This window comes from Electrona antarctica, assembly GCF_951216825.1.
Source record: "Electrona antarctica genome assembly, chromosome: 13".
Lineage (NCBI taxonomy): Eukaryota > Metazoa > Chordata > Actinopteri > Myctophiformes > Myctophidae > Electrona > Electrona antarctica.
In genome coordinates, this window is record NC_136794.1 from 20,146,013 (window position 1) to 20,168,883 (window position 22,871).

At 41.4% G+C, this 22,871-nt stretch overlaps 1 protein-coding gene across 1 annotated transcript; it reads left to right on the forward strand.

Annotated features, from left to right (window-relative positions):
- Positions 1-20: 20 nt before the first annotated feature.
- Positions 21-22,706, forward strand: tlk1a (tousled-like kinase 1a). The gene is given in 25 exon segments (XM_079518901.1): positions 21-457; positions 459-499; positions 501-528; positions 531-537; positions 5,414-5,535; positions 6,274-6,345; positions 9,479-9,517; positions 9,619-9,694; positions 9,799-9,842; positions 11,228-11,323; positions 11,411-11,497; positions 11,625-11,717; positions 11,968-12,078; positions 12,288-12,424; positions 12,639-12,827; positions 13,126-13,192; positions 14,681-14,778; positions 16,022-16,103; positions 16,220-16,311; positions 16,482-16,571; positions 16,899-17,068; positions 19,465-19,600; positions 20,724-20,835; positions 20,933-21,040; positions 21,270-22,706. Coding segments are annotated over 25 exon segments (2,310 nt in total). The 5' UTR covers positions 21-415; the 3' UTR covers positions 21,441-22,706.
- Positions 22,707-22,871: the final 165 nt, after the last annotated feature.

The window sequence follows — 22,871 nt, forward strand, 5'->3', positions numbered from 1 at the left end:
TTCAGGTCAGTTCACTGCTCACCATTGAGCTACTGCTCACACAGAGCAGGGTAGGTAAGTCCATATACTTCGTCGTGCGACTGTTTAGCGCGCTGAAAATAGCCACTCTACAAGCTCACAGGTGTCGTGGATGCGACTCGTTGTGGGCTTATAAATCGTCTCTTTTCTGTGCGCGACACCGTCGTACGGCGGAGCATAAAGTAGGCAGTAGAGGTAGCCCGGGAGGGATCTAGGACGCACTGCTGAGGTGTGAAGAGGTTTGTGGCGAAATAAAGGATACATTAGTTAATCCGACTTGACGCTAGCAGCTGTACCAATATACGACTAATGCCACTGGTCAATTAGTTGGTTCCATACGTACTGAGAAGCATATTAGGGAGTAAAGCAAAAACAATCTATACAAAAAAGTACCTTGATGAGTGTCAAAAGTAGTGGAAGTTTGGAGGGGACGCCATCTTTGGTCCCAGCGCTCCACGTCCCCAACACGGATTGTTTTTTCATCAACATATCACGGCAGTGGTGAAGGCTAAAAGGAAGGTATAGTGAAACACCACTAGGCGCATGAGTCGTTTCTTTAATTTTGCATTGAAATAAAAATTGTAATATATAAATAAGAGGGTGTTAAAATGACGAGCCGGTGGTCCAGCAGGCTAGCTGGTGAGTGTGTTGTAGCTAGCTATATGAAGGCTAACGTTAATTTATACCTGCTCGCGTAACTCGCTCGACAAAGAAATACACATTTTCAACTTGTAGAAGTGTCGACGTTCGTCGCGTCGACACTTCGCAGTTTTATGTGACCTCGTTTCTATCGAGCGGCATAGTTGCGCGACTCGTATAAACTAGGCAATGTTCCACTATCACGTCAGCTACAAAGTCCATATTAAAGCCTATTGGCTAGCAGCTAGTAGCAGTGAAGCTATGAAGTACTGTCACTGTGGTCAGGCCAGTGTAATCATCTAATCATATAGACAATGTACATAAAGAACTGACAGGTTACTGTCATAACCACTGCATTCAGACATTGCGATGCCATGGCTTGATCCTAATGGTGTTAAGCAATTTCGCATGGTCGTTGACGTTTTCATTGGCATGGTAGCTAACTAACCAAAATAGCCTTGCCATTAGCTCCGAACTAGACTTATACTAGGTTAACTGTGCTGTTTTCTTTCCTATCTTTAATAATACAATGTAGACACTGGTTGACGGTTGTGTGAGTCTCAACGCCGAGAGCTGGAGACTAGCACAGGGGGATGTGTGGGATGTGTGTTGCTTTGAACAGTCAGCTACTGCTGCTGTGCTGGCAGCTGTAATCAGTGTCTTAATTTGACACGTAGGGATAAGTAGCTGTCTGAACTCTAGAGTCTAGATTCCCCCCACCAAAAGTCAGGTCACATACATTGGATCCGTGCTGGATGCCCTATTCTTTGTGTTTTGCGCTGGCTGTGCCATTGTGTGCCATGCATGTGCCATCTCTACGCAAGCACCACGAAGTGATGTTGCCGTTTAGTAGTGCAATTGTTGAATGAAATTACCATTAACAAGTATTTTATACACGAACAACTTTACCGTTTAAAATATCAAGATGGCGAACTTCTACGATCAAGATGCTACTTGATAGCTATTCCTTCGCATTTATCATCCATGCATTGATAGATTTAAATCAATCGAGACTGTCTATGACACAGTGAAATCAATTACCTGATTGGCCAACATATTTGAGAACATGACTTTCTTTTCGTTGCATGATTGGTGTTTTTGTTAAGCCCAGCAGCACAGTTTTGATCACATTCTGCTGGCTCATGCCCAAGAGATTTGAATGACTTTCCAAGTGTCTGTCATAAACAGGTGGTCACTGCCGAACAGCAACAGCATGGAGTTAAAATGACATCGACAGCGAGAGTCCTAAGGGTTCAACCGCTTGCTTCTGCAGGGGCTTGATGATAGTTGTGAATATGGTATTCCCAATTCATGTTTGAAACACTGTCATCCTCCTGGCCAGTAAACTTGGGGGCTGTGTATTGTATTTCAGACATAAGAAGTGAAATGAGCATTATAGAGTAGACACTGGTCTGGTATCAACTGCACTTATGTGCGGGATCGGGAATGCATTGTTTATTTTTTGTATTAATGGTTTACAGTTGTACACTACAGTTATGCTGGGGTTAATACAATACATGCATATTGAGTTGCACCTATTTTAGTATACCGGTATTCATTTCACAGATTGCTATATCATATTTGCTCAAATCTAAGGCTTAGCTAATGGGACGACTTAGCTGGCTCATAGGACAAAGAGTATTATGTTTTTTTAGCTTTTTTTTCTTCTAAATTGGAGGCTGAGGCTATTAATCACGTAGTGGAACATAGTTTGATTGCTTGAAATATTTATTAACAGTTTGCAGAATTACAGTACATTTCAAGCACAAGTTCAACTCAATATACAAAGACTGTTAACTGAGTGGACGACCCAATAAAGCCTTACACTTGTTTATAAGAGGGTCCACCTTGTTCAATTCATCAAAACATTTAGAGACGTACAAATAGACACTTCTAAATCGCCACAAAACAGGAATTCATCATAAAGGAGGTAAAAAGGAAAAAGAAACGTATACAGTGAGGGGAAAAAGGGGTAGGGGGGAGGGATTCCGATTTTATGGTGGCCAGTTTTGAATTGCAGCTGTTCGTAGGTGCCCTTTGAGAGTGGCTTTGAAGGAGTCAAGGGATTCAAATGTCTTAATGACTGTTGGTAGGGTGTTACACATTTTGGTAGCATAGGAGCAAAAATAATTTAGTCCCTTGTTTGTGCCGAATCTGGGTTGCACATGGTTTGTTGCACTCCCTCTGGTGTTGTGGGTGTGGACTTCGTTAACATTAAGGAAGTATTTAGACCGGTACATGGATATCTTGGTGGTGTATTGAATCTTGTTGACCAGACCCATTGCAAGATGCTGTACTCTGTCGTCAACCCTAAGCCATTCCAGCCTGTCAAAGTGGGCAGGGGTGAGGGGGGTGAGGCCAAGTAGGAGCCTGACCAGTTTGTTTTGGGAATTCTGGAGCCTTGTTTTAAAGGCCTTTGAGGTGCTGTGGTACCAAGAGGTGCATGCCAAGGACTGTCTAAAGAGGACGAGGCGCGAAGACCGTACGGGCGACGCCATGTTGCTCCATGGTGCTCCATGGAAGGAAAGAAACATGCGCACTTGAGACCAGGAAGTTGTACATGCCCAAATTTGTGCATGTACAACTTCCTGGTCTCAACTGCGCATGTTTCTTTCCTTCCATGGAGCAACATGGCGTCGCCCGTACGGTCTTCGCGTCTCATCCTCTTTAGACAGTCCTTGGTGCATGCATAGTCAAAGAAACCTTGTACGAGGGCTCCTGTTGGGGTCTTCAAGTTGTTTTTGTTGACCAGTGAGGAGATCCTGTAGACTCGAGGAATCTTGTTCTTTGGTTGACTTTTTTTATTACGTTGGTGGCCATTTTATCACCGGAAAGATTAGCCTCCAGGATGGAACCTGTAGCCCAATGGGGGACCTCGTGCTTGCATTGTCAACTTGAGGTTCACTTGTTGGTTTAAAGTAGAGGACGGTAATGTCAACAATGAATAATGCAGAACTAGACATAATCTCAGAGGTGGCCTCTGAAAAGTTTTTGATTTACTACTATGCATATTCCTTACTGTGATTGTTGATGATGTTGAACTTCTAGTGATGGCAGGAGAATAAGCTAGGGCTAGATGCTGTATTTGTACCATGGCTTTGTAAAATGGAGGGGGTCCATCAAATAAAATGTATTTATAACAAAGAGTACATTTTGGGTAGACCTACAATTTTCTTCAGATTTGTCTGGATGAGTGTGGACTGGAAGAATGTGATTATTACTTATGGGAAATGCAGTGATTGTGATCTTTTGATCATAGCTGGCAATTGGACACCCACAAGGAAATGGGCATTGTGTACATGCACTTGCTCACCTTGTAGGTAAAGTTTTCCCACATGGTGGAAAATAACTGATCTCTGTCTACTCTAGAAGGAACTGAGTTAGAGTAGATATTTCACTGGGTGTTTATATGCCGTTGAACCTATTTTAGAACAGAAGGATAATAGTTTCAGAAATATTAAGTAGATTTGAATAACCTGCTTATTTGCCTCTCTGTTACTAATCTGTGTAATGATATTTTGCTATGACCACACATAGTCATTAGGTGGAGTATTTACTCTGGGTCTGCTGCATCATACCTGTTAGTGTTATGTGACATTTCTCAAGTTACTTCATGTTGCAGTGAAATACAGAAGCCTATCTTCTGGCCACTGTTATGTATTAACATTATACTATACTATTACAGTAATGTCTTCAAGTTGGGAATCTTTTTATGTTGCTTGTATGTCATAGTATAGGCTAGCTGATGGATTTAAATACAATTTAATTGTGACATTGAAAATAAGTTGCGTCCTAATCCTATGTATTTGAACATTTTCATTGTATTGTTGGCTGATCATGTAGCAGAGAGTTTTGGTTCCCATTAGCTGTGATTTCTATGTCAACTCCCTCGAGCCAAATTGTACTGCATTCATGTCACCTCTGCCTCACAGATGACTGAGCTGATGATGTCACATTATTCTTAGGAGTATTTCCCTACATGTTAGTATAGCCTGTGTTTCCAAATCTCCAGAGTGGGTTTTGTTTGCTCTTGGCTTTCTGGTCCACATGCAATGTATTCCTTTTACATTTTCTTGACGACATATTTAAATAAGGTCAGACACATCTATGTGCTGCAGCAGAGAAGAGATGAGCAGCATTTAATGAGATACCTGAATCTTTGTATTACTCAATGTCTGTTAGCATGGCCTTTGCTGCACGAACCCACAAGTAGCCTATTATTTAATATTTATAAGGTACACATACATGGTTGAAGTATAGATAAATCATCCATTTTTATATACTTTCTTTGGTCATCGGCTAGCCTCTCACCACTTCAAAAGATTTCATAATCCCCTACTTGCCGCACTGTGTGGATACGTGCTGAGGCACCCTAGCCCTTTGTAGATTCAAAATGGTGCTCTCATTAGAATAGAGGTTATGTCAGTAAGCACTGAGTGATCAGACCTCCTCTGAGACCCAGGGGAGTTAGCCATCTCACAGGGGAAGAACTGGCATCACTGCCAAGCAGTTGTAAGATTGCTGTTGCAGTCTCTTGCCATAAAAAAAGTATGGCATGTTTGATTCCTTTTCACACTTTGACTTGACTTCACATTGACATCACATTTTAAAATAACGTGGTAGTTTTTTTTTACTGCTAGGAAAAGATGTTGACAATAGTAAAATCAAACCATACTAACAATACTTATAACTAACTAATATAGTTAGGCTAGTCTTTAAAATATACACTCAACAATGTAAATTGTCGCCTTCCTAGGCAACATGGAGGAGCTGCACAGCCTGGACCCCCGAAGACAGGAGCTGCTGGAAGCACGCTTCATGGGCGGCGTCAGTGGCAGCACAGGGGGCAGCACTGGCAGCACCAGTGGGGGAACCAAAGTAAGTGCATGCGTGTAATGTCTACCTCGCCAACTTCATGTGGATATTGCTTGTCAGCGAGTTGAATCATTACTCTATACTAGACAGGCGCCCAATAGGCATCTGCCTACTCGGTGACCACACAGGTCAGGAACAATGTATACCGAGAGCAAGTTGGGAATACATGCCCCTCCCCCGTTATGCAATACCCATTGTACTTGTTAGACTCTGACAACAAAGTACAATGGGTATTGCATACTCTAACAGTTAGAGTATGTAGTGTGGTACCCGCTGGCTCAGGGCTACTCGGGAACGATGGGTTGGATAGTCAGGGAACCCAGACACACATATATTCGTGTTTGTCTCTTTTTTTGTATTGTTTTTTGGTTTGACTGAATTGCCACTTGGGACAGACTGACACACATTCAGTAATGAATAGATAATGTTTTTATTAAATAAATAAATCTGTGTGCGTGTGTTTTTTTAATATATATATATATATATATATATATATATATATATATATATATATATATATTAGTCCTCAAAACAAACATTAAATTTCTCTTTAGCGTCTATGGCGTTTTCTTAAACGAGCATAGTTGGAAAACAAACATTAAAGCTGTATATAGTAGGGGCTAGCGCCCCTCAAAAAGTAATAATAAAAAAAGAAAAGAAAAATCTATATAAAGTGTATATATATATATATATATACGCACGCACGCACACCACACAGTTATCGTCTCTTATCTCTTTCAGGGCTTGACAAACAACGAATGTTCAAATCACAGCTTTGGCAGCCTGGGATCCTCAAGTGACAAGGAATCTGAGGTATAGTTGACCATACATGGACACTTCTGACATTGTTTTCTGACTGGAAAAGCATTGCCTTTGGATTGTTTGATAAGGTTCATTTTCATTTTGCAAGTGGAGAGAAAACAATTTGCTGCAGTGCTCCTCGAGGGGAATTAAAAAAAATGTGGGGGTGGGTCATCAAAATGCCAGTGTCATTGTGAGGGCAGTATGTCACGTCTTAATTGGGTTAACAGAGTATACTGTATACTGTACACTTGAATAGATCTTTATGCTACCCTGATCAATATGTACCCTGGTTAAGGGCATCAACACCATGATCTTGCATTTTCTGACACTGCTTCCATGATGCTCTCACTCGCTTGTCTAACAGTGGATACCTGCGCTGCTAATTCATGCCGATGATAGCATTCTTAGTGTACTTGGTGATATGGCTTATGGAGGCAGGGTAAGTTGGAGACATGGTTGTGGGGGTTGATGGAAGACCCCATCTGTGATATTAACCTTAACAGTCCTGAACCATCACACCATGAAACGCGTGCCGCTGCAGACTGCAGCCAATGGCCGACATGTACGGTGGTTTACTGTGTTGTTCTCATAGACCTCCCTGTGTCTAGTTCACCCTCCAGGCTGGTGCAATAAGTCACTGATGGCTGGGTCTCTTAAATGGGGAGAAAGAAGGGAAAACTGAGTCTAGCACAGTAAAACGTGTTTGGCCTCTTCTGCCACCGAGCTGCTGAATGCGCACACATGTCACCTACACAGATGCCCCCCATACGTCACACACTCCCTAACGATGCTCTCCAGTGACACACTCAATCACACCAGCACCTGTCAGCAGATTCCTCGACTGCACAAGGCTGGCCTAATTCTCTGGGCCTGGAACTTTGTGGGAAAATGTAGTTCTGTTGTTTGTACATTCAGCATGAGATTTTGTTAGGGCTGCAAAATGTATCAAATGTTGGCCTCCCGCAATTAAATAAACATCATTGACTGATATTGACATTTAAAATGTGCTCTGCTGCAAACCATATTAAGCAAAAGCAGTGCACATAAAAGGAATGGCCTTGTTGGGCCATAGATTATTTGATTATTGGTACTGGTCATTGTCAGTCATTTCTTTCTATGTTTAAGTTAATCATCATCTGCCGGGGGACATTTTTGTTTACAAAGCTTAAATTGAAAATATAAATATAATTTAGACTTTCACACATGCACTGTGCAGTATTTTGGACATTTTCCAGACTTTAAACAGAGGGGCTGAATGTATGAACGCAATATTCCAGCTCAGTAAAATTGGACTTGCAACAGACTTTATGCTGGTAGGACCCTTGACTTAAGTCCAGGTAATGTCCGATTTAGCTCAAGCCACTGTACATGTTCTATTGTCGAGGAGAGAAGAGCCTCCCCTCCTCCCAAGGTGTTTGGAGAGACATGGTTAAGTGAAAACCAGTTTATTGTTTCATTCTGCTTTTTATAAGTGTTTGAGTTTGAAGTATTCACAGATCAAACTTCCATGATCAGTGGCTCAGAAGCAAAACTAAATACAAACTCTTGTGTGCACTTGTCTGTACAGAGACCAATGTTATTTTTTCCAGCTCGAAGGACTACTCGTTGAGATGAAAACTAGGTTGTTGTAGCTCGTTGTCTGTGCGGAGACGGTGTGCGGGACCCTTTTTTTTCCCTTCTCAACTCAACTGTTTTGGTCGCTCGACTCAACTGACATTTCAGTAGGTGTGCAAAAGACAGGGCTTGACATTTGGGGCACTTGTCCTTCGGACAACTACATTTCCCATTCACTTATGTGTATTTGGTATTTGGAATACATGAAAGGTATGTAAGATTACAGACATTCTAGGGCTATTAACAATATTGGAAAGGTAATGATTAGGAAAGCCAGACAATAAGCGAAACCTAGAGTCACTTGTCCAACGGACAAGTACAATTTTAATGCACTTGTCCGGGAAGATGTAATACTTGTCCCGGACAAGCCTTAATGTCAAGCCCTGCAAAAGGACTTTTCTATTAGGCCTACTATGGTAGCAAAGGTGTTGTTTGTGTTGTGCATGGGTGCATCAAAGAGAGACCATGCCAAGCAATACAATGTATCTGTCATCTTCTGTGGAAGGGAAAAATAATGCATTTGATACCAGCATCTCCCTCAGGCTGTGTTATATTTAAATGGGAGTAGCTAATGTATGCATACTGTATACTGTTCAGACTCCAGCCCTCACCTTATCAAACAGGCTATTTACCTTCATGTGTGAACGCATCTGAAACTGACATGCGTGAAAGGCCAAAACCGGACAATGTCCCGACCAGATTCCCTGTAAAAGTTTTGATGCACACCATGGATGTCAAAGCAGTGTCACATTTATGTGAAAGTGTGATTAAAAAAATGTGATCTCAATATAATCATTTTGGCCATAACCATCTAGCCCTAGATTGTGGTATTGTTTACTATTTTGAATGGACTAATTTAGCCTCTGGATTGAAATTGAAATTTGTTTTATGGTTTAAATTATGTATGAGATTACCTTCTCTGTGGCCTAGTGGTCCTTAGATTGGGAGATCAATCCCTGGCCTAGTCATACCGAAGATTATGGACTAGTACCAAATGCCTGGATTCCAGTCCATGTGAATGTCCAGGGGGTGTACTTGTACATCAAGCTACCTCATGCTACAGAAACGGGAGATGGGCTCCTGTCCTATGGGGCGCTTTGTTTGGAAATCATTGGTGGTTCCCAAGGTCACTTAATGTATGCCAGTTATTTTGTTGATGTGACATGTACATTGCCTGATCAGAGTCATTAATTTACTAAGAAACTAGAGCGTTGCATTGGGCACGATGCAAGTTGGAAATGCAATGCATCCCAACCCAGTTATATCTGTATCCCTTTTATGCCCGAATATGGAGTCTATGCAGATGTCAGAACAACATTGTGATGTCAGAACAGGCCAGCTCCATATATGGTACAAGTGTGCAGTTCCTCTATTTAGACTGCAGAGCCCATTAGTAAATTAATTGCCAAATTGTAAAACGCATATCATAGCCTCTGTGATCAGATTGTTTACAGTACTAAGATTTGACTGTTAATATTTGTTTTGCCATTAAATTAAAGGGCTCTCACTCCCCTCTTTTCCTTCATAGGGGTCCGATGTGAAACGGGGAAGTTCTCCTGCTTATTCGGTGGGTACAATTTGTACGAGGAGTAGCTACAGTAGACAGTATATTGACAAATAGTCAAAAGAATTAAACAGTAATGGTTGTTGAATTGAATTCTCCTGAAGACTCCTGAGAAGAAGCAGTCGGAGTCATCCAGAGGCAGGAAAAGGAAACCTGATAACCAGTCGGAGAGCAGCCAAGGTATGTTTCCTTTTGTCAAACACGCTTTTAATATGGTTTCTGGATCATTGGAGTATGACCGAAATATTTAAGTAAATCACAATACTCTGCCTTCTCTCTCAAAGGAAAATCTATTGTGCGAGGACCCAAGATTAGTGATTATTTTGATGTAAGTCCAAATCTTTTCTAATTCACACATAAAAAGGAAGTGCTGTATGAATGTTCCTGCCATGATTCATTTTCCCAAGTCATGCTGCTTTTCCATACATAGTCCTGAATCGCCTCTAATCTTATATTGACCCATTTAGACCTGGAACACCTATATTGTTATACCTTTTCAAGCCGGGAACACCTCTGTGTGTAGTTGTTGCTATACAGTAGTGTAGTAGTGATGCGTGGGTCAGTTTTATTTTTCCTTTCATAACCCACAACGCCCAACCCGTACTGCAAAACACTATATGAATCACCCATCCCAACAAACTAAGCCAGATTTTCAACACACAAACAAGCCCAATCAATTGCTTTCCAGAGAGAGAGAGTGTGTTGTGGACCATTTTCATAGCCTACATCAGCGCAGCATTTAATTCATAATTTTCCTTGTAGCCTACTCACTGCCCTCTCGGAAGCAGTCCAAGTTCATTTTCATTGCTGTTGCAAATTCCAAGCTATATAGGCTAATCCAGAATGAAATGATTGTCATCTGGGCCACTGCCACAGTTCATGATCATGGAGCAGTGGCTTCTGTAGTCTCGTGTCAGGCTTTGTTTAAGCTACAATTAATCACGGAGATCAAAAGAAGTTGCATCAATCAATCACTCATTTATTTCGCAGCGTCGCATAATCCGCTACGGGGTCATCACTAGTATACTATATAGCAACATTATTCGTTTTTATGTTTAAAAAAAAAGAAAACTAACACAGACAATCCCCAATCCATCCATCTTCAACCGCTTATCTGTAGTTGGGTCGCGGGGCAACAGCTCCACCAGAGAGCTCCAGACTTCCCTCTCCAGAGCAACATTAATAACTTCCTCCGGAGGATCCCGTGGCGTTCCAAGGCCAGTGAGGCGATGTAATCCCTCCATCTCAACCTTTGGTCTGCCCCGGGATCTCCTCCCAATGGGACGTGCATCGTGGACCTCCCTAGGGAGACACTCAAGAGGCATCCTAACCAGATGCCCGAACCACCTAAGCTGGCTCCTTTCCAGGCGAAGAAGCAGCGACTCTACCCCGAGTCTCTCTTGCGTGACTCAACTTATCACCCTATTTCTAAAGCTGCGTTCAGACTTTAATATATATATATTCGCCATGGATGTCTGTTTGTCTGTCTTGATGCTAGCGAGCATTCTCTGACCAGTCAGCGGTCAGCAGTGTTACAGTACAGTAGGTGGTACCAAAAAGGTACCAGTTTAAGGCAATAAGGAGGGTAGAGCCATGGCGAGCCGGGATTATGCAAGCGGCCTAAAATAAAAACGCTGTGGGATAAAAGAGGCTGTATGCATATGATGTTGCAAAATGGCAGGCAAAGATCTTACTTGTCCCTGTTGACTTAAGTTCCAGGGAGGAAATGGGTCCAGTCCAGTGAGAGGTCTCCCCCCTGTGATACGCTCACCCCAGAACTCACATTCCCACTCCACTCAGGGTTCATCTGTAAGTGATCACCACAGCATTCACAATCCACTCTGTCACTCCATTCCATTATTACTCCATGAAAAACTATTGCCCTCTTTGTTGCAGGTTAGACAAAATAGCTCATCTCCTACAAGTCTGTCTTTTGGGGACCATACAATGCATCCAAAGCAACTAGCAATCAAATGTGTTCAGGTAAGGATGAGGATATTTGGACCATCTTCTCAAAAGTTGTCTCTAATCAATTCTTCATATTATCTAATTGTATGCTAATAATGTTTTTTCAACAAATTCTTACTTGTGCTGCTGCTCTGCCTTTCAGACTGACCTCACTGGGTTGAAGTTGGCTGCTCTTGAAAGTAATAAAAATCTAGACCTGGAGAAGAAGGAGGGAAGAATAGATGATTTGCTACGGGTAAGGATAAGGATAGTGCTGGGATCCGTTCACCCATCTTGGGCCTGATCTACTGTTGTGACATAATCTACTTGATTGAATTGGGCAAGCTTCTTATTTAAAGTTTGCAAACAATTGCAACAAACTGAGCACAACAAGGGTCATTGGTTGTATCTCCAAATTATGTATACAAGCTTATTATGTAATGAAACAATCGTTGGATCAGGAACGTAATTGTCTACTGTTTTTATTTTTGTTTTGTGCTACCTAGGCAAATTGTGATCTCAGGAGACAGATAGATGAACAACAAAAATTACTTGAAAAGTACAAGGAACGCTTGAATAAATGCATCACCATGAGTAAGAAGTTGCTTATAGAAAAGGTATGTTCTGTGTGTGTGTGTGTGTGTGTGTGTGTGTGTGTGTGTGTGTGTGTGTGTGTGTGTGTGTGTGTGTGTGTGTGTGTGTGTGTGTGTGTGTGTGTGTGTGTGTGTGTGTGTGTGTGTGTGTGTGTGTGTATACAAGCTTATTTGGTCCCTATAATCATCTGATTATAGGAACCAAATGATGACCACATGATGATGTTTTCCAGAGTACACAGGAGAAGCAAACATGTCGAGAGAAGAGCATGCAGGATAGACTACGTTTGGGTCATTTCACCACTGTGAGACATGGAGCATCCTTCACAGAACAGTGGTCTGATGGCTATGCTTTCCAAAACCTTGTCAAGTAAGACCCTCTTAAATAAGATTGAGGTTTAGATTTTTCTTGGAAAGAATTGGTCCATTACTGTTAGGAAGTGCTTTTCATCTTTTTAATTGTTTTGCTGATCCAGACTTATTTGGGCTTTTTCCAATTAGGTGCACTGCAAATGCTGTACTCTTTAATATTTTAAGACGTTAACCGTGGGTGTGTCCCCTCCTAAATATTATTGTATCCACAGACAGCAAGAGTGGATAAACCAACAGAGGGAGGAAATAGAGAGGCAGAGAAAGCTCCTTGTCAAGAGGAAACCCCCGTCCTCCAGCAGTTCTCAATCACCAACCACAAATTCTGAGCCAAAGCAACGCAAAACCAAGGCAGTGAATGGATCAGAAAGCGACCCCTTTGTAAAGCCCAGTCTACCTCAGCTGTGAGTTTAGGCCTTGGCAATACCATGGCTATAAGACAAATCGACACTATCCAGCCAACATCATACTGTACTTATACAGTATTTACATTGTTCTTGGTTTATATCCTGTTGAATTGTGATGGTCAATAAAGAAACAATTAACCCTGTGTGGTGGCTTAGTAAAGATTAAATCTGAGAGAGAGATATCCCTCAAGCCAAATTTCTACCAAACAGCCACAGGGTAGTTGTATTAACTTTTTGTAAAGTAAATGTCTACACTGGAAGATATTAAGTGTTTTTCATATACTCCTTTCCAAAGGTTGACTCTAGCTGAGTACCACGAGCAGGAAGAAATATTCAAACTCCGCCTTGGACATATTAAGAAGGTTAGTCGAATTCTGAACCTAGCCACTTTTAAAAAGAGTTTATTCTTGAAGCATGAATGGAGGTAGCACCATAAAGGGCCAATATTGTACAGAGTTAAATAAGTGTGGAACCTGAAAGTGTTAATTCACTACATTATTGAACGATCCATCATCATGACAGTGTATCATGATGACGTTGGTTCTATGAACTAACTTCTCCAAACAAAATGATATGTTTGCGTGAGTTAACAGGCTGAGGCTCTGCTCTTGATTCTGAACGTTAGACCTCTGACCTTTACCATGTATCCTCGATTCCTCGCTGTCTGTTTCCATCAACCTCCCAACGTGCTTTTAAATCCTCTCCTGGTTATGTTAGTCACTCAGACAGCCTTGCGTCAAACTGTCCATGGCACATGGTGTGTGTGTGTGTGTGTGTGTGTGTGTGTGTGTGTGTGTGTGTGTGTGTGTGTGTGTGTGTGTGTGTGTGTGTGTGTGTGTGTGTGTGTGTGTGTGTGTGTGTGTGTGTGTGTGTGTGTGTGTGTGTGTGTGTGTGTGTGTGTGTGTGTGTGTGTGTGTGTGTGTGTGTGTGTGTGTGTGTGTGTGTGTGTGTGTGTGTGTGTGTGTGTGTGTGTGTGTGTGTGTGTGTGTGTGTGTGTGTCCTAAAAGAACAATGTTTACGTAACTGTAAGAGGTTAGCTGAAAACTAATGTATATTTTTAGTTTGTACATGCATGGTGATTGAGTGTCCAACTATGATGCAAGTTATAAGCGAGAGACAGACAGAGACCGGCTGAGATGGAGATGTACCGATGGAGTTGATTTAAATTTAAATTAGCTGGTCTGCCAGCCTGCAGATGGATATTTATTGTTTCTGTTCTTACATACACACATTTGATCATCCTCAAACGCCTAGTCTCACGTACTTGGTCACTTCTAGAGGATGATATGTGAATTACTCTTTCCTCGCCCTACCCTACCTATGCCTGCCATTTATCTTAATTTTATAGCCAGCCCAGCAATGTACTGACTGACATTGTTGTGTAAACACAGCTTTATATCGTTTGTATCCATTATAGATGGACATAGGGACATTGATGTTGGATATATACCTATATTGCTCACTTAAGGGATATTCAGGCTGCAGAGGTAGTAAAACGGTACAGATACCAGTATTGGAGTAAAGAAGGGTAACTTCACAATAAGACAACTTAAGACATAAGGCTTGTTGGGGTTTTAGGTCGATGAACTTGCTAATCTTTATTTGAACAAGGGCAATGGTTTAGAACTGATTGAGTCACTGAATACTCACAAGTTGATCAATACTTTAGTGTGGATCTCTTTTGAGAATTTGTTTTTCCCCATGAATAAGCATCAGTGACAGCCCCTCAGCAGACCGTACCAATTCTGCCATTAATATTGAATACAGAACTAGTCATAGACTAGATGGGGTGTTTGATGAGGTCTGATGTTTTGCTTGTATGTCTGTTTGCGTGTTTGAATCATTTATAGGAGGAGGCTGAGATCCAGGCAGAGTTGGAGCGTCTGGAAAGAGTGCGCAACCTTCACATTCGGGAACTGAAGAGAATAAATAATGAAGACAGCTCACAGTGAGTCTGCGTCTCTGCACTGACGTCAGGTCTGGATGTACTGTATGCACAGGGCCAACGGTCAAAGTGATTTTAAAATTGTGAGCGCAGGTCGCATTTACTATGAAAATGTGCATTTCTCGTCAGTCCGTCCGTCACCCACCCCACGCCTCCATATATGGTCATGCCGTCGTGCCGGGGCGGCGGTGGCTCAGGGGTAGAGTGGCTGGATGGTAACCGTAAGGTTGTCAGTTCGAACCCGGGCTCCCACAGAGTTGCTGTCGAAGTGTCCTTGAGCAAGACACTGAACCCCTAATTGCTCCTGATGTCTGCCTTGCATGGTTTCCGCCGCCATCTGTGTATGAATGTGTGTGTGAATGGGTGAATGTAATGCACAATCTCTGTAAAGCACCTTGGATAAAGGCGCTATATAAATGCACCATTTACCGTGTGACATCACGTGACGTCATCAGGGATGGAGATCCCTGATGTCATCAATATTGGCCAGCAACTGACCTCAAACCCTTATATCTCCATAATGGAGCTAACCTGTTCTGACATTCCATATATTGATCCTTCCCCATCCATCCTTTCTCTTCGATGTCTCCCTTTTGACTGATACCTGTCCATTCAAACTCTTGATGGGCCCGCCCCAAAGTTATTAGTGCACTTGCACCCGGCAGCCGGCGAAAACTAGAGTTCTCAACAGGCCCGAAAATTTAGGCCCGGCCCTACCTGGGCCCTCATCAAACCCTGTACACTTAAGACACTGCCCCTGCTGCCACCCTTAGATCTCCATATATGGAGCCGACCTGTTCTGACATTCCATATGTTGATCTGATCTCGTCAAACCCTGTACACTCAAGAAACACTCCATATATGGCCAGTACATAATTAATTCCATATGTTGATCTGACCCCCCCCCCCCCCCCCCCCCCATGCCAAAGCGCCTGCGCTTGCCCAGCAGTTTGCCGTCACCCAGGCGGATTTGTCAAATATTGGAATTACCATACCTACACAGTGAAATCCTGGAAATGTACAGTCCATTTGTGGTTAATCCTATCTTAAAAATGGGGGGCACGGTGGCACAGTCTGTAGTGCTGTCGCCCCAAACCTCTAGTATCTCAGTTACAATCTGAATCTGCAATCTCAGTTACAAATGGATATGGAACGAATACTTGAAGATGTGCTATGTATGTTTTTTTTTCTTATAAATTCTCATTTAAGTCTTTATCTGTCTGCCCCCCTCCAAAAAAAACAAAAGATTCAAAGACCACCCAACACTGAATGAGAGGTATCTGCTCCTACACCTTTTAGGGAGAGGAGGCTTTAGTGAAGTTTACAAGGTGAGTGGTTGAATTCATCGTAAAAGAAGTACTACATTTATCTAATATTTACTGTGGGCTTGTCTTTAATTTGGTTTTTCATTTAAGTTAAGTTTTTGTTTTTCTCCTTTTTACAGGCTTTTGACTTGATTGAGCAACGTTATGCTGCTGTGAAAATCCACCAGCTCAATAAGAACTGGAGAGAAGAGAAAAAAGAGAATTACCACAAGTAAGACTGAACACGTAACCATGGGTCCATTAACTATTAACTCCTTTAACACACTTTAAGTATGTTGTTTTTCTGCACCATAAGCTTAATGTCTAGATAATATGTCAATCTAAAGTACCTGCACCTTTCAGTCCAAGCCACTGGTAACATTACCTCCTCTTCATCTTCAGACATGCATGTCGAGAATACAGAATACACAAACAGCTGGACCATCCCAGAATTGTCAAACTCTATGACTACTTCTCACTGGACACAGACACGTAAGTCACTCTTACTTTCCTATTCAGAGAGTTTCTGTATTCCACAGTTCAGCAATGTGGGGAAACTAGACACCAGCCAAATGCGTTTACATTTTCACCCTGGCTAGTAGGGCAGTCCCTACTTTGGCAAATAACCAGCCATCATTCAAGGATTTTCTTCTATACAAAAATCCTATTTGATTTTAAAATAGTCCCACGTGGCTGTTGAAGTTATGAATCCATCAGTCAGTGTGGCTGTTGGACCAGACAGTTGGGTTAATGCCCATGGCTTGTTACTATTCAGAGGAATATTATTAAGATGTATTGGTTCTGTTCTCCGTGCAATAGTTTTTGCACCGTTCTGGAGTACTGCGAAGGCAACGACTTGGATTTCTACCTGAAGCAGCACAAGCTGATGTCTGAAAAAGAGGCGCGGTCCATTGTCATGCAGATAGTGAACGCACTGAGATATCTGAATGAAATCAAGCCCCCCATCATCCATTATGACCTCAAGCCAGGTATGCTCACTCACTCACTCACTCACTCACTCACTCACTCACTCACACACACACACACACACACACACACACACACACACACACACACACACACACACAAACAAGTGATCGACCGTCATTTAAATAACACACCCTTAAAGGGGAATACCACTCATTTTCAACATTTTACTATGTCATTAATATACCTTAGAGGTGTTGTGTGGAAATAATAAAAAAGTCCCCCCATTCTGGTAAAAAATGATAAAAAAAAGAATGATAAAAAATCATTAACATGGTGAATCACATCTTGATGACATCATCAAGATGTGATTCACCATGTTAATGATTTTTTTCAGACCTCCAGTTCTAGGAAACACAGAATGGGGGGACTTTTTTATTATTTCCACACAACAGCTCTAAGGTATATTAATGACATAGTAAAATGTTGAAAATGAGTGGAATGCCCCCTTAAATATTCCTTGAAACGCCCCGAACATGAATAACTGGAATACAACCAAACAACGTATGAAAAGCCAATAAGGATTAAGAAAAGAGTTTCCAAACGCCTCTCGCCTCGCTGCCTGTCATGTCTCCCCCCACACACACACACATGCACAGAGATGCACACATGCAACTTGCAAGGTGAACAAACACCTGCATGAATTAAATAATAAATAGCTGTAGGCCTACTGTTGTCTGTTTCCCTCTTGCTTCGCTTGCCTGTCATGTCACGCACACACCTACAGTACTTGCAAGTTGCAAGTATGCATTTTGTTACGCTGGAAAGAAATGGCTGTGTTTGCCAGTAGGATTATTCCGTGGGTACAACCTTTGTCAAGTCAAGGTTACATGAATCACACATCACAGTTGCATCGCCATGAATGGAATACGTTTGTAGGCTACCGTATATTTATTTTACCCATTTGTGCGCAGTGCACGTTAAAGCAGTCATGTAGGTAGGCGATCCCCGTGAGACTGCTGTGAGTGAGTGATGCCACATTAATATGAGAGAGCCTGGCTAGGCAGTCATAATCAACGTTTATTGAGTGATTGATGAATGAATGCATTTAAACATATGGATGAAGGCTGGTGTGTGCTGGCCCTGGGTGGGATGTGTCCATGAAAAGATTTAAACGGTGGCCCCCACTGCGGCCCCGACTCCCGAAAATGATCTTGCATAATCGTTCTGCCTATCTGATCCAGATGACTAGATCTGCAATTTATCTGAATGACTGTTAAAGCACTTTAACAGTCATTCAGATAAATTCATTCAAAATCATTCACAAATGGGTGAATGATTAAGCCCTTAACACGCCTATACCATTGCAAATACTAAATGGGCAAGCCATAATGCTTGTCATTGTTATGTCACTTGGAAATAAAGGCGTGCACGACACGTCCATTTATGCCAAAATAAAAATGTTCTATTATCACAGGGATTATTTATAGACGTCTGTCACTGTGCTCCCGTGGTCAAAATCATTTCACGTGTTTTAACAGAGCCAGTAAAGCACTGTTTGATTAACCATCTAAACTTATAAAGACACAGCGTCGATGTATGCCTTTACAAAATATTTTTTTTTACATGTATAATATTTATTTAGCTATACATTTTAGGAATAAATAGAATAAATATGTTTAGATGCCTGTCAGCTGGTCAGATAATGCTGCTCCGCTTGTCTATATGACAGAAAACGGGTGCAGACAGAGCGTACAACAGCTCCTGACCTAAAGCGAGTGTTGGTGTAGGCTACACCAACATACCCTACACTGTAGGGTATGTCACGTTGGAAAATTGCAGTGATTTTGGCGTATGCCCATTTTTGGGCGTACGCCGCGTTGATAAATGAGGGCCTTACCGCCTGATAATTGTATGAAAAATCTAAAAGCAGTCGCAGTAATCAAATCTACATATGTCTGTTGTTCCGATGGCCTGAAAAAACACATTGATGGGCTGAAACAACCGTTTAAAACATTTTGTTATTTGGCAGACTGCATTCAGTGCGTTAAATTAACATGTAGTCCCGCATCGAACGAAACTCCATTGGTAAACGGCCATGCGTGTTCTCGACCAGGACCGTCTCTGTATGTTGAATTCAATGCAGAGCAGCATACCAACCCGATTTTTTTTTAAAGGTTTTTTCAACACATCCATTCATTTCATCACACTGTCATAACAGACACCTGTAGGTTACCGCGACTACCGTTACATGTTCCATACAATGTTCAGAAGTGAACTATAAATCCCACAACGGTAGTCGGTCAGACACAAGGCGATACGACTGTTCAACAATCGTGGCACTCCATCTTTAAAATTGTGATCAGTCAACAGGGTGAACAGTAAACTGAAGTTCACACTATAACTTGTTTCCTGGGTGATAATTATTTTTAATATATTCTTTCCTTCCCTATTAAAGGCAACATTCTGCTGGTGGACGGCAACGCTTGTGGGGAAATAAAAATCACTGACTTTGGCTTGTCCAAAATCATGGATGATGACAACTACGGTGTAGATGGGATGGACCTGACGTCACAGGGTGCTGGCACCTACTGGTAAACCAAACGTCATTATGCATGTAGATATTATAATACACTAGATCTAGTCTAAATGGGTGGAATTCATAGATGAAACGCGATGCTGACATGGATGATTATGACTCGATTCACAAATGTCAAACATTGATCTTGATTGATTTTGTTTATTACATATTAAGTTAAAGTAACCCCCAAGGTGATTCACATTTTGCGGTGTAAATTGAAAATATACACAGGCCTGCTGAATCCATTGGATTTGGTCAACAAAACAAATTATGATATAATATTAGTGCCAGTCACTGCTAGGACATTGTCAAACTGGTGTGGATGAGTGTTGCTGCTGAATAAAAATATGCCCCCCAGCACTTAATAATCTAGGCACAGGAAATGTAACCGCAAATGTTTTTATGTATTTTTGTTAATAGATAGTTTAACTTGTTGCCAGCCAAACTAGTAAAATGAATGTAAACACAGTATATTAACATGCAATTGATAATATAATGTAGTATTTTCAGTGTAATATGAGAACACAATTGGGTGGCCTGAAAAGGAATCCATTGCATTTGCAGAAAAGCGTGTTTTATGAATGGCCAAAGTTTGGAATTCATCCAGCTATTATGAGACTCCCAGCTATGACTACCATAATTACTCCAATAAATGTGCAGTACTAGATTCACAACCCATGCTTCACTTGACTGACTCATTTTAAATGATGAAAGGAAGTCTAATGATACAATTGTGAAAATGTACACTTTAATATACTGAACTTCTATATAATATATTTATTTTCAAAAAGCAACAAATCCAAGAGCAGCTAGAATAGAGTATGCGCATGCTTAAAGTGAATGGCACATCGAGTGGCAAAGCAACAGGCAAAGTGAGTTTAACATTGTTTAATGTTGTTTAATGCAATCAGATAAGACTTTTCTGTGTGGATGTCTGGGCTGTCAAGGCCAGAAAGTAGTTTTTTGCCACTCAGTAGGCGTTCCTGCATAACTTCCTGGTTTGATGATGATGTCACACGCATACCCTCTATTACTGTTTTTTTCCCCCTGACATTAAATGTCCCCTAGAGGGCAGTACTGCCTTGTTGAGAAATATTAGCCTTGACTGATGGCTCCTTTCTTTTCTCTGTGGCCAGGTACTTGCCTCCTGAGTGTTTTGTGGTTGGTAAAGAACCACCAAAAATCTCCAATAAAGTGGATGTGTGGTCCGTGGGCGTTATCTTCTTCCAGTGTTTGTATGGAAGAAAGGTAAAGATGAAGCCTTATCTTTTTTCCTTTTCTACTTGAATCTTTTTATTGTTTATTTTCTGTGATGTTCATAACAAATAATGGCAAATATTTTCAGCCATTCGGCCACAACCAGTCGCAACAGGACATCCTGCAGGAAAACACCATACTAAAAGCTACCGATGTGCAGTTCCCTGTCAAGCCTGTCACCAGTAATGAAGCAAAGGTGTGTGAGAGCGAGATGTAATTTGAAATTGTCTTTCTTTGTTAAAGGTGCAGTAAGATAACATTTTTGAGTGTTCAGTAACAGTTCTCCCTCAGCTTTAACTTTTTAACCAAAAATATTGTTTTAACCGACATCACTTACACACTACCTTTTAAATATTTGACGAAACAAAGAAAATGCTGTTTTTTTATATCGGCTGAAGTGGTGAAAATTACGTCTCCTCCCTTAGGGTTTTATAAGGCGGTGCCTAGCCTACAGGAAGGAAGACCGTTTCGATGTTCACCAGCTGGGCTGTGACCCCTACCTGCTCCCTCATATGAGGAGGTCTAGCTCCTCTGGGAATTTGCAGTTGGGTGCTGGTGGTTCGGGAACGCCCATGTCTAGCATCATCTCATATTGACTGCTTTGCACTGTGAAGGAAAGATTGACAGACCGATGGACTGACCAGCCAACTGCTCCCGTGACTGCACACACAGCTCCTGCACAGGTTTGGGGTATAAGGGGCACTCGGAACAGCCAGGCTCCATGCAGCTATATGTATGGAAGGAGCAACGCATTTGGGGACAGTGTGGTGAAGAGGTTTCTGACAGTTCCTCTTCGGAGCCGTGCCAGGTGTCTTAATTGGCGTTTCCCCACGATGTGGATGATCAATGGCAGAACTTGAATTTATGAAAGGATGTTTTTAAAAGAACATGAGTAAAATGGACCTTGTGAAGGTCTAACAGAGCACTGAAACTGATAAAGTAATCTTGAAGAAAATGTGACTGGACACTTGGTGAGTTTGGAAAAAAAGCCTTAAAGGGCTGAAGGGAGACCTGGCAGCCCCGCTGTTTAGATGACTTAACCCATTTAGACCTGAGAACGCATCTGTGTCATATTATAGCTTTTAACCCATTTTGGGCGGGAACCCCTTTTGGTGTTTTAACTAAGCATTATGTTATACTTTAGCTATTGAAAAATAGCAGATCTACAAGCTCATAGCGTGCCACCGAGTGGCGCGCTATGAACTTGTAGGTCTGCTATTTTTGGAAAATCGTAAAAATGCGGCACAAATCTTTGAATATATATTCTTTCAGAGCGAACGTTTTTTTTATTTCGACGTCAGGCCTGAATGGGTTAACACGGTCCTGCCAGGGTGCAAATGATTGAGCTGCTAGGAGTTCATTTACTGTAGGAGAGGACAGTCATAGTTTATGTAGGTCTACAATGATTTCACTATCAATTTGGCTCTTATGTTTGTTTTTTTGTTTTCAAAAAGTGTTAGGCTTTAATTTGAGTTACACTTAGCCATGAGAATGTATTGTTTAGCATACAAGTGGCATTTAGTGTCCTATATAGGCCCAGGCAGCATACTAATGTTTAATGCACAGAATAACCAAATGTAGAAAAATGACAATGTACAAAATCCTATGCAGGAATTGTAATAAGCAGATTAATTGAGAAGAATTGTATATGCTGTACAGGAGATGTTTTCAATTTTGAATTGCAGCAGTACCATTCTGTACAAATGTTTAACATTTCCCCTGTAAAATTTGTTTCATGGAGTGTTCATTTTGCTGCTCTTGATGTTCTTACTTTTTAAAGGGCTGTATGATCCATTTTGGGTACAAATTGTACAGTTCTGTTAAGACTAAATAATGATAATAAATACAGTAAAGTTAAATCATTGAATTATTTTAATTTTTAACCCAAATACCAGTGCCAGATTATGGTATGGGTTTAACTATTTTAATATTGCACATTTGCACTTGACGATTCCTTTTGCCTTCTCATTTGTAAACTTACACTGACACCTTGTGGTTTCCAAAGGGACTGTATTTTACTTTCAATT